Source organism: Ochlerotatus camptorhynchus, unplaced genomic scaffold (genome assembly GCF_037179485.1).
Source record: "Ochlerotatus camptorhynchus isolate MF236.1 unplaced genomic scaffold, CSIRO-AGI_Acam_v1.1 ptg000284l, whole genome shotgun sequence".
NCBI lineage: Eukaryota > Metazoa > Arthropoda > Insecta > Diptera > Culicidae > Ochlerotatus > Ochlerotatus camptorhynchus.
Genome location: NW_027040773.1, coordinates 1642452 through 1655804, shown reverse-complemented (window position 1 = coordinate 1655804; position 13353 = coordinate 1642452). Strand labels below are relative to the sequence as shown.

Genomic DNA, 13353 nt, shown 5'->3' with positions numbered 1-13353 from the left:
CCTTTTTGCCGCTACTTTGTCACCAGTTATAGGTACAAAACTGTGGAATTTCTGTGTGCCCGATATTGTCTTTGTGCTGTTATATAGTTCTTCGAGTTCTTCTGACATTTCGATGTACTGTTCATTGGATATGTACTCGAAACGTAGTTTTGTGATATTTTTATCTGTTTGTTCAACTGCCCAGCTATATAATTCTCGTGGAGTTGTTATGGTGTTGCTAGCTCTCTTTGCCATTCGCTTGAGAGTGCCACCAATGGCATCACAGGGACCTTTTCCATGAGACATTGCAAAAAAAATGCAATTCTGCTTCTAATCCATGCTTTGACTGACATCTACACAGAATAGAAAAGTTTTTTTTTTATTTTTTTATTGTGATGCTGCCCCATCTGACATAAAAGTAATTTAGAAAAATCTATCGATTGTTTAATAAAATCTATCATTTTTGAGATGAACAACTGAACTGCAACTGTATCGTGAGTCATTACTTCTGATATGATAATGAAGCTAACATTTTCAAGTTTATTGTCTTTCTTATAATAAACTTCAAATGGATGTATTGTTGCTTGAGAATTATTCCAGTGATATCCTTGAGCAGCGTTTTGGATAATGAATGAATAATTTTCAGAAAAAATAACAAATTGCTAGTATTTTCTCTTCCTTTAATGATTGTTTTTTATTTCTTAGAAAAGATGTGTGTTGTTTGTAAATTAATTCATGAGTTATAAGTTTTTTAAATTTTATCAACGAGATATGGAACAAATTCATCAACAGGCTTGATAATCGTTTCGAAATAACAACGATCAGTATTCAGCCACTGGTGAAACACAACATCTTGTTTGTCATTTGATTCTAATAGCAAAGTAAGTTCCTCTTCAATATGTTCATTGGAAGCACACTTTTCGCAAGCACGGAAAAAGCAATCAGTTGTTCTAGTAGAAATATTACAAAGCATTTTTTTTCTATTATTGCATCTTGTGACATAATTCTTAAACTGTTGATCATTAATTTTACATTTTCATGAATTGTAGAAATACATACATTATGTAGAATCAAGCAAAATGCAATTTTTTTGGTCGCAATTGTGTAATATTATAATATTAATATCTTTATATTTATCAACAAAAATCATGTACGTTTCTTTGAGGGACATCATTAACAGGCGTTTTTGAACGTGTTCTTTTCGTCCATTTCCAAACTCGGAAACAAAATCTACTAATATCATTGTCATCAAAAAATTCCCTAACTAGGGTAAATTATGGCTTCGGCACCCATTGACTGTTTTCGGCAACCGAAATTTAAACGTTTATTTCACTGTATTTTCCCATCAAAACTCTTCGCTGAATGTATTAAGCCGATTCCTTACCTTTTCAGCTTCAATCTGATTACATTTTTACGACTGTGAATTCCTGTTATACCATATTTTTCTTTAAATAAAATAAACATACTACAAATTACGGCTGATTTCGAGTTGCCGATAATAGAACAGCTGGTTAACACGCAGTTCAAATGGAAAGGTTGCCGAAGAAAAAGAGACTGCCGACAATAGTCACTCTCACCTGAGAAGTTTGGAGCGTTGTAAAACCATGTTCAACCCGTTTTGATCAATTCTGTCGATTGAAATAGGTAGAACAGCAAGCAGCAGATAAATGTCAACAAACAAACCTGTCATGTATGTGTGTGACGCTGAGAAATCGCTAATAGAAGTTCGGACGCTGCTTAGATTGACGAGAATACGTAAATTCCCCTAGTTTGTTTGTATCATCGTTGATCCCATGCCCACTTCTTTTGTTGGGTGTGCTTAGAATACCCTGCTCATTAACAAGGCTCTTCACCTGCCTCACCATGTACGTTGGTGCGTTGAATTCTGCTACAACTTTATTCACGGACCAAGACTTTACTTTGCTAATGTCTGCTGTATCTAGGCCAAATATATTTTTTCGCACTGCTTGTGTAATTTCTAGAGATTTTATTGAACGATAATCCATGCTCCTCATGTTCCTCGATGAAATTGGAGATAAATTCAACGTTTTCACAAAGCCATTAAACTTCTCAACATTGTATGGGCGTTGCAGATCATCTGCTGATGAAACCGATGGTACCGTATCTGAAGGAAAGAAGAAGAAAAAATAATTAATAAGTGCAATTAGGAGGTTGCAATTAAAAGTTGATAGAATCATCAGGATGACTGTTCTTACCTAGCTCATCTACGGATTGATGGCCACTCATTGATGGACCTGGATCATCACTATGTTGCTGCCCACTAGTTGACGGTTGGATATTTACTTCATTTCAAACCGATCGGCGTTTTTTCATAACTGGACTTCTATTATGAGATATCACGCTACGGCATGACTCACAAATGCTCATCGTTTCATCAATTTCGTGGTTATATCCCATAGAATGTATTTTTTCTACCTACGTTGACGATATGGCCTGTAACTTATTTCGGTTGCATCTCGGATTATTTATATTTGCACAACATTTCAATCCTTTGAGCCTTAATTTACTACTTTGGTCCATGATAATAATTTTACTACAACTTGTCTTCACAACTTTCGTTACCAGATTGAGTGCTGCTTGTATGAAATCAACCTTAGTTTTATAGTGCTCATAGGTAGAATGAAGTGGTAGGTATATAATGTTAATGGTTCAGGTATAAATAACAGAAGGGCATATAGAATTATGATACGATAATACGATACGTTGACTTCCCAAATCGTTGTTGATTCGAAAGAAGATCTCAATTTAAATTTTATTCATACCTAATTTTTTATGGATAATTTGAGCTAAGAATTCTAAGTTGCTATAGGAGTATCGGATTTTGCCTCAGTAGTAGACAATATAATCAATTATATTATTTTCTAATGATATAAGCCCTTTTCATATGGAATTCTTGATTAATCCAAGTGATTTGTTGATTATTAGACAAAATTTAATCACAAATGGAGCTTCATTGGGTTCTGAGATGATTTTGAGCTTCACTGGTTTAGTTTTGTGTAAAAATGGTACGTTAAAAAATCAGTTCAGACATGAAAAAGTTTTTGTAATAAAAACTTTTTTCCTTAAAAGTGCCCATCTCGCAATGTATGGACGGATGATAGTAAACATAATTACCTATCTTGAGGCAAAGTTTCATCCAAATCAAACATGGCCATTTTTTTAAATCGACTTTGAATTTTAGAAATCGATTTTTTTCAGTGTAGGTCTCAAATGAAATTTTTTTCAGTATTTTTTTTCGATAATTTGGTCAATTTCCTAAAAGTTATCCATGCATTCTATTTTTGTTGGAGTTGTCATTTTTCCATAATATTTTTTTGAAAAAAATCGGCAGAAAAAGTTTGGCCCTTCTCAAATGTTAGTCTAGATAAATTTTGGAAAAACTGAGTTTGCAAAAGTGCTTATTTAGTCAAAGTCTACACATCCAGAAAATTTTATTGAAATCTGAGAGAGTGCTGCCAGCTTCAATTCGATTTGGCGCGAAATGCGTCATAAGCCGTCTAACGGTACCAGTACAGAATTAGGAAGTGTCCTTTTTTGACCCAGCCAGAATCGGTTCTGGGTAACTGTCTAACAGATCTAACTGTAGGTCCATGGCATGATGTCTATTTACTTCTGGATGAAAAATCATAAATGTTGAGCCGTCGACGGTTTTGGAAAGTATCCTTTCAGGAGCCCTACCGGAACCAGATTCGGATTTCCAGAAAATACTAGATCCACCTGTTGGTACATGGAATGATGTCTAGTTTTAGTCTTGATGAAAAATAATACACATACGATTCAATTATCTGACAATACCAGTAGGTGAGGATTTGAAAGAGTTTGTTTTTGAGCAGGGCCGGAATCAGTACCGGGTATCAAGATGTGGTCAGATCCACCTTTTGGTACATGGCATGGTTTCTATTTACTTCTGGATGAGAACACATAAATTTTGAGCCGTCGGACGGTACCAGTACATAAGGTTTTGAAAGTGTTTTTCTTTTGGGCCCTATTGGAACCAGTTCCGGGAATCCAGATGTGACCAGATTCACCTGTCGGTTCATGGCATATTGTCTATTTTCTTATGGTTGTAAAATTATAAATGTTGAGCCGTTGGACGATACCACTGCATGAGGGTTAGGAAGTGTCTTTTTTGGGGCCCTGCTGGAAATGGTTCTTGGTATTTGGATGTGGCCAAAGCCACCTGTTTATTTGTGGCATGATACTTTTGGATGAAAAATCACAAATGGTGAGTCGTCGGACGCTTCCAGCACATGAGGTTTAGGATGTGTCCATTTGTGCCCTATCGGAACCGGTGCCAGGCATCCTAAATGATTAAATTGGAAAAATCCTTGGCAGGGTACCATTCTAGGAACCTTTATATTTCTTTTGAGGCCAATATAATCGGTTCAAATATGGATTTTTGGGAGCAAGTGGCAGTCTGGGTCTTTTTAGACCCTAATGCACAATGTGTCGCTAGAGGCCGCTGAAAGCTTCTTTTGACCGCAAAATGTTCGTTTCCAAAAGTTAGAAAAAGTGAGGAAATTTCAGGTTGCTATCATATTTCGTTACAATGTTACAGCTTTTTTAAAGTAACGCCGGGTCAAAAAAAAAAGACACTAGGAAGGTTAAGGTTATCTGTTCTTATCGTGTAGATGAAGGTTTGAATACATGGATTTTTACATCACCAGAATGTTTTTCTGTGTCCGTGATTCATGGATGGTTCCTTATACCTAATTGCCTCAAATTATGTCTCTTCCATTGAAATACTCTTCCATGCCACGAAGAAGTAGAATCATGAATATTTCCTCTAGTCCTTAAATCATTTAAAATTTTCAATATTCTTAATGTTCGTATTTGTTTCCAAATCTGGGATCATGAAAAAATCACAATTTCAGATTTTTCGATCCAAAGTTTGAATTTTTTAACAGCAATTTTTATAAGAACCAGTACATAAAAAAAATCCTAAGCCCCTAATAATTTCGTGATTCAGAATAGAATCTTCTGTTCCAGCACCTTTTTTGTCTTCAAGCACGTATAATGAGAGAGAGAAGGATTAGTATTTTCCATTTAATTCCACTACTTTATTTGCTTATCCTTGACAGATACGCGTATTTCGTCTACAATGTGCAGACTTCTTCAGTGTCTTGTACTAATACTCGACTCGAGTATTAGTATTAGTACAAGACACTGAAGAAGTCTGCACATTGTAAACGAAATACGCGTATCTGTCAAGGATAAGCAAATAAATTAGTGGAATTAAATGGAAAATACTAATCCTTCTCACTCTCATTATACAGGTATTCCACTAAGACGCCCACATTCATCAGGATTCAAGCACGTGCTTTTGAATGTCAAAACAATGTGAAACCTTCATTCAGGGCGTGGTAGAGTTAAAACAACCAAAACGGCTTAAAATTCTGAATAGCTTTAACAAACGCCAAAATTAAATGGTAAAGCGTTCATAAAAACGGAAAAACCAATCATAAAAATAATCCCATAAATCTTAAAAATGGTTTATAAACTGCGCATCATTTAAGATTAAGACTCGACCAAATTTGAAAACTGTTCATCCGTTGCATCCACATGTATGATATAATAAAAATAAATTTAATTGATTTTCATATTGAGGAAAATTGGTTTTTATTTTTCTAATAATTTTAATGTTAACTTACTTTTAAATCACTTTGAATGCAAGTATTTAACCAACACAAAATTTAAAAAAAAAAACATGCATTTTCTTTTGGGGCCTACCTTAGCTCGGTAAAGGCACGGCTTCAAAACAAGATCATGCTGGAAATGGCTGGGTTCGATTCCCGGTCCGGTCTACGAATTTTTCCGGTTGGAAAATTTCTCGATTTCCCAAAAAAATAGTACATGCATCGAAAGCTCTCAATTAATAACTGTGGAAGTGCATTTAGAACACTGAGTTGTGAGCACGCAGTAAGATAATATGCGCTAAGCAATAAGCTTGAAATGCGATGAAGAAGAAGAAGAAGAAGAAGAAGAAGAAGAAGCATTTTCCTAATTTACCTCAATTTTGATTATCCTAATCAGTAATTAAATGTCTAACGTTTGTTCTTAAAACTTAAAAAACCAATGGTCAAGTTGTCCGAATTCCTGTAGGTGGCGAACCAGTGATTGATCAACGCTGTGTTCAAATTTTTTGACTTTTTTGTTTTGCTACAGGCGCTCAAACATTGTCATGTGAAACATTTCTGATAAACTAATATAAAACATTAACACATTGATGATATCTCCTTTCGCTTTTCCATCAATTTCAGGATCCCGGCATGAACTACAACAACACAACCCGATCCCAGTTGAACTTCATACCGTCGACGGAGGACGACGGAAAGCTGATAACGTGCCGTGCCGAAAACCCAAATGTCACCGGATTGTATCTAGAAGACGCATGGAAGATAGAAGTAGTCTGTAAGTAAAAATGTCACAAACAACCGGACTGTAAAAGGGTAACCCACCAAGTGGAAATATTTTCCTTATGCACTGGTTCGCTGTGCAAACGTATAGCCATAAATGTCACTATCGGAATCTATATCGCTTTGGCAACTTCATTCACCAGCTACGCCGTTTGAGAGACCCCATAACCATAAGTAGGGGGGTTCACCATCTTTGGTATCGTTCGACGATGGCGCGGTGGCTATAACCGTCAGAAAGAAATTAATTAAATTCAAATTCGAACCACCGCTCGTAAAAGCTAATAGCTCTAATAACGCTCTAAAACATTTCCGCGAGCTTGGCAATGCGATGACATCAACGGAAAGGCTGGTGCGGAAGTCATTGTCTGGATGGAACACTCGCAAGTCGCGACACATCCAGTCTAGCACTCCACCCGAAGGAGAGGAACATTTTTTCATTGCCAACTTAATTGCGGTTCCGATTCGGTACTTTTGATAAAAGTTTATCTGTTTTGTGTCGGAACAAGATTTCGTGGGGGAGGTGCGAAAAGTTGACTTCGAACTGTTGGTGACAAGTGGCAGAAGTAAACCAGCTTCGCTTCGGCGATCAACCCGGGTGTTAATGCTTTATACCGAGTAAAATTCTGAATCTAATTCCAAACCATCGTAATTTGTTTACAGCAAAAAAAAACTTTGAAAATCAGAGTCTGCCTATTTTAGCCCTGCCTTACTACATCCTCCCGAGTAAAGCGGGTCAGTATCTACTAGTTCCGAAAATGAAAACTTATGACAAGGCAAAGATCGTATCAGGAAGTCAGCTATCTATTTTGCTTGCACATTTATTGCTCATAACATTTAACTAAATGAACTAACACGACGACGACGATGGTCGACGAAGGGGCCTCGGAGCTTGTCCGTCGCACAGTGGCCCAGAACGGTCAAAATCCATTATCTCATGAATCTTGCATTTTAGACAAGTAGTGTTTTCAGGAAATTTTCTGGATACGTTCATTTGACATTGTCAGATTGAATGAGATCTTAAATTTTAAAACAAGCTGAAGATACTAGGTCTTTATTTCTACAACTCATTGAAATAAGGAACGTTTTGACGTAGCACTACGTTTTTAATTCATATACTAGGGGTCACATTAAAAAAACCAAAATTCAGACTTGTAACGAAAAATCCCAAACACGGACGCAACTGTAGAGCACAAATCGAACAAACGACACATTGCGCATGCTCACAAGAGCTAAGCTAGGTCAATTGGCGAATCAAAGCAAAGCCAAAACTGGTCATGCGACAACTAGTTTTAATATCCGCAATTACAAAAATGATGATGTACTAAAAAAATGTCTTGCAATTTGACAGATATCAAAACGTCAGTACCATTTTCACCCACTCGCCATCTGTGAGTCAATCGTCACCTAAATTCTTAAATACTCGGTTGATCACTCACCATTGCACCAATGAATGAAAGGGAGAAGAAAAGCAGCGATAATAAAAACGCTTGCCAAATCGTTTTCTTCGTCATTTGCTTTCGAGTAACGGACGGATAAGCATCGGACACGACGCATGAGTGGAACAACACGCATCGCACGCAGTGTTGCCACATTATTTCTATTTTCAATCTGTATTTCCACCGTAAAAAATCTTGTTAATCGGTTTCTGGCTGACAAAAATCTGTAAAATAATGTATATAAATTCTAGAAGCATGATAGTGTGATCTTATTGCGGATCGTCGTAAATATACTTCAAGTTCATTTAGAAATAGTTTGTTCATAGATTAGAATCTTGAAGAATGACTTAAGTTTGCTTTCTAAATAATTAAATCTATTTAAAAGACCTCGAAATCCTGAATCTTAGTTTTTTTTTGAGTGATTTGTATCTGTTTTATAAGTTTAAAAATACAAAAAATCAAGTCCCAGTAATGAGAGACAAAACTGAAAAAAAAATAATGAAGCAACAATCACATTTTTGCATTCGGAAATTGTTGGAGAAAATGATCCTTTTTCGCTTGGACAAATGGGTTGAGACGAACCACCTACTCTCAGATACTCAATTTGGTTTCCGTAGGGGCAAGGGAACGAACGACTGTCTCGCGTTGCTTTCCACAGAAATTCAGTCGGCTTTTGCTAAAAAAGAGCAAATGGCTTCTGTGTTCTTAGATATTAAGGGAGCTTTTGATTCAGTAACGGTTGAAGTCCTTTCAGACAAACTCCACCCATTAATTAATAACTTTTTGTACAATTTGTTGTCAGAGAAACATATTAGCTTTTCTCATGGAAACTCTACAGCTTCTCGATTTAGTTACATGGGTCTCCCCCAGGGCTCATGTTTAAGCCCCCTTTTGTATAATTTCTACGTCAGAGAAATTGACAATTGTCTAAGTGACAACTGCACGCTGAGACAACTTGCAGATGACGGAGTAGTGTCTATGACAGGGCCCAGAGAGGCCGACCTGCAAGGACCCTTACAGGATACCTTAGACAATTTGTCTACTTGGGATATTCAGCTAGGTATCGAATTCTCCACGAAGAAAACTGAGTTGGTCGTTTTTTCTAGGAAGCATAGCCCAGCACAACCGAAGCTTCAACTTTTGGGTAGGCCGATCACTCATTCCATGTCTTTCAAATATCTTGGGGTCTGGTTCGATTTCAAATGCACCTGGGGATCCCACATTGAGTATCTGAGACGAAAATGCTAACAAAGGATCAATTTTCTTCGAACAATTACCGGAACGTGGTGGGGAGTCCATCCGCAAGATCTTCTAACGTTGTACAGGACAACGATTTTATCGGTTTTAGAGTACGGTCGTTTTTGCTTCCAGTCGGCGGCTAAAACGCACATCATCAAACTGGAACGGATCCAGTATCACTGTCTTCGTATCGCGTTAGGATGCATGCACTCGACTCATACTATGAGGCTCGAAGTGTTAGCGGATATGTTGCCACTCTCTGATCGGTTTTCGGAATTATCCCTCAGGCTCCTCACCCGTTGTGAAATTATGAACCCACTGGTGATTGCAAACTTTGAGAAGCTTCTTGAGCTAAACCCTCAAACTCGTTTTATGACATTGTACTACGTGTACATAACACAGGATGTCAGCCCTTCACAGCATAATCCTCATCGTGTATGCTTCTCCGACTTCGGCAATTCAGTTAGTTTTGATTTATCTATGACGCGGGAGATTAGTGGGATCCCAGAACATCATCGTTCCATGATTGTTCCGTCAATTTATGCTGCAAAGTTTGGCCAAGTTGATTCCGCAAGATCGTTCTTCACAGATGGATCATTAATAGAGGCGTCCGCTGGTTTTGGTATTTATAACGAATTTCATAGCGCCTCTCGAATGCTTCAAGCTCCCTGTTCCGTATATGTTGCTGAACTGGCGGCAATACATTATACGCTAGAAACGATCGCCTCATTTCCACCAAATCACTATTTTATTTTTACGGATAGTCTCAGTTCTGTCGAGGCTATTTGCTCTATGAGGCCGGTAAAGCACTCCTCGTATTTTCTCATGAAAATACGAGAGCTTTTAAGTGCTTTATCTTTAAGATCTTTTGTCATCACCTTTGCATGGGTCCCATCTCATTGCTCGATTCCGGGCAATGAGATGACTGACTCACTTGCTAAGGTGGGCGCAATGGAGGGCGATATTTACAATCGACAAATCGCCTACGATGATTTTTTCTTCATTTATCGTCAACAGTCACTCGTCAGCTGGCAGAATAAGTGGAGTGAAGGGAGTTTGGGACGATGGCTATATTCGATCATCCCTAAGGTGTTGAAGAGTCCTTGGTTCAAGGGGTTGGATGTGGGTCGAGACTTCATTCGTATGATTGAAATATGAATAAAAAACTAACATCCCTTCTAACAAGCAATTAGAAATCAGAACATCTGAGCATCAGAAGTCCGTTAAAAATTAACGAAGATAATAAAATTAGTATTTGGTTAGGTGCTATTACCTACTCAAAAGGAAGAAAGGATTATTTATGGATATTAATAAATATAATCCAGAGTTAAACATATATTCCACTTATTTGAAAAATCTAAATAATCTGTATATTTAAAAAAAAAATCTGTAGTCTGTGTGTACAGATATCTGTATAAAAAAAAGAAAAATCTGTATCATTATAGATAAATCTGTACATGTGGCATCACTGAGGCGACGACGAAAACACTCACATCGACCGGGGGAAAGGCTTCCCGCAATAGGCAGCATGACTAGGCCGCCGTCATCCAGTCGGCATCGACTTGCACTGGTGTGGCCATCATTTGAAAAACAACCGGCCCTTTTCAGGGCCATCAATTCTAAAACGCAAAGAGTTAAGAGCTAAATGATTAACATATTTGTTCCGTCCAGTAGCGGTCCTACATTAAGCTTCCGTTCGTGCCCCTAGGCACATACCTTCCTACTTTTAACTTTATTATAATGAGAGATAGAAGGATTAGTAATTTCCATTTAATTCCACTACCTTATTTGCTTATCCTTGACAGATACACGTATTTCGTATACAATGTGCAGACTTCTTCAGTGTCTTGTACCAAGGTTGCAAAGACTCATTTCAGCTAAAACAATGTTTTTCTAAATTATGAAATAATTAGATGCCATGATCAAATTTTGAATTGGTAGAATACAAGAAGAGGTTGCAAATAATGTGTTAGACATATTAAACCTGTTTATTTCATTTCATGAGAGTCACAATCAGCGATTTTTCACAAACTCACTCACTCACTCACTCACTCACTCAGCGATCAGCAAATCGCTGATTGTGACTCATAGAAAGCAAAATTTACAGGTTTTATGTTTCCAACGCATACTTTGTAACCTCTTCTTGTAAGTTACAAGTAAAACATGCCATCATACCATCTTTTGGTTTTATTATTCCGAAAAACATTATTTTAGCTGAAATGAGTCTTTGCAACCTTGTCTTGTACTAATACTCGACTAACTCGACCAGTCGAGTATTAGTACAAGACACTGAAGAAGTCTGCACATTGTAGACGAAATACGCGTATCTGTCAAGGTAGTGGAATTAAATGGAAATTACTAATCCTTCTCTCTCTCTCTCTCATAATACAGGTATTCAACTAAGACGCCCACATTCATCAGGAACTTTATAATAATTTTATATAAACTTCTACTGGTTTGAAGGGTTCTTCAAAGTTGTTCTAAACATCAATGCACATAAAGTTGATGATGGCACACTAGATAGCAACGATAAAAATGTTCCAACCCGATACAGAACAAGCCATCATACAAGGGGATGTCCCAATGAGTGGAGAGAAGAGCTCACCGTCAATTCACGAAATGTTAACAACAGGGTGTTGCAAATTCCACTCTCCCCATCCGAATCGCTTCAATCAAGCGCTCTTGATGGTCCCACCCTACCCATTGAATGTATATGTTTATATGAAAATATGTAGAATTTAAGAATATAATATAATTGTTGCCAACGGCGACTTCCATGACGAAAACAGTGCACTTGGAACTTACCATTTGTCTAGAATATAACACGTTTGCTTGGCACCTCTACTGGATCTTAGCAATTACCTGTGCTGTGATACTTCCTTCACGAAAACTAATTTTCTTGCATTGTCATGGTCATCTGGTCTAAAGTAGCTGGTCCACCGAGTACTCGCAATGAGCGGTCCGTACAGATTAGTATGAGATGGTGTTATATGCAAAGTACGAAAAGAAAATGGAAGCAATACGAAAGGGATTAGTTTCAAGAAGTGACAGTTAGCAGCGCCGGTAGTGTAGTGGTAAGCGTGATTGCCTCTCACCTCAGCAGGCCTGGGTTCAATCCCAGTCGGCGCCGCCGGGATGTTCTGAGGCATAACATCTCTGATCACGCCTTCCTTCGGAAGGGAAGTAAAGCCGTTGGTCCCCGGTTCATGAGTTGATGGGTCGATAGGTAAGGTTCAGGTGTGGAAGCTGCCTCCCTGGCGTCGGTAGCATTGGTGCTCAGCACGGAAAACAAGATCGACGGAAAACAAATCAAGGGAAAAAAAGAAGTGATAGTTTCACCGGATTCCCCAACTAACCATACTCAAGTATACACCCAACCGGTGGATGTAAGATTCGCTTACAATTATGTGGGATTCATCATCAGAGGATGTAAGTGGAGACCGCATGAACCGAGGATGCGATATACCTAGCTGCGGTCCAATGCAAGAAAATTGGAGACCGAAAAATGTAGACTGTATTAGTGAGGTAAATTTATTATGTCGAAAAAAAATAGGAAAAAGGTTGCCGACTGGACTCGAACCACGAACGTTGCGATTATCAGACCTGTGCTTTCTCCACTGCTCTCTCCATGCCTAAAAGCAAACAAGAAGCGTTCCTTTCCTCTCACACTCGACTTCGTATGCTTTTTCTGCTGGAGAGATTCGAGGCAAGTGTGTGCGTCGTTTTACAATGTTCTACAATGTGCGTCGTTCTACAAGCTTACTGGTATAGTCGAAAGCGTAGATAGAACACGAAATAAAAAAGATAAAAAACCATTACATCGCCTGCATGGTCAATTTCTAACATTCGTTGAGATGTTCATGAACAGAGGATGATAGGAAACGGAACTAACATCCATTGTAATAGATTTTTGGTTTGCGTGTATTGGTTTTGGTGTGGGAATGTGGTGGGTTATGGTTATGTGTATTGATTTTTAAAACAACTTTGTAGAACATTTCAAACCAGTACAAGATTATATAAAATTATTATAAAGTGAAAACTTTTATTAACTTTTATTCCATATTTCAATGAGATGAAGAAATGAGACCAAAGATTCTTGTTTTGATATTTTCCAAAACATTGGCTAAGGCACCAATATTGAATAAGAAATTTTTGAAAAAAGTAAATGTTGAATCTCTCACGGGTTTAATCATTGACCAGTCAATGTCAAATGAAGGAACTTCTTGTATCCAGCAACTTTCCCGAAGCCACTACTTTTCTAA

General features: G+C 37.7%; 1 protein-coding gene across 1 annotated transcript in view; it reads left to right on the top strand.

Moving 5' to 3' along the window:
• LOC135706541 (protein turtle homolog A-like) overlaps positions 1–13353 on the top strand; it is a 1327166-nt gene that overhangs the window by 1238305 nt on the left and 75508 nt on the right. Inside the window, exon 9 of the mRNA XM_065228176.1 lies at positions 6261–6411. Coding sequence (XP_065084248.1) covers positions 6261–6411 — 151 coding nt within the window. The remainder of the gene's footprint in view (positions 1–6260; positions 6412–13353) is intronic.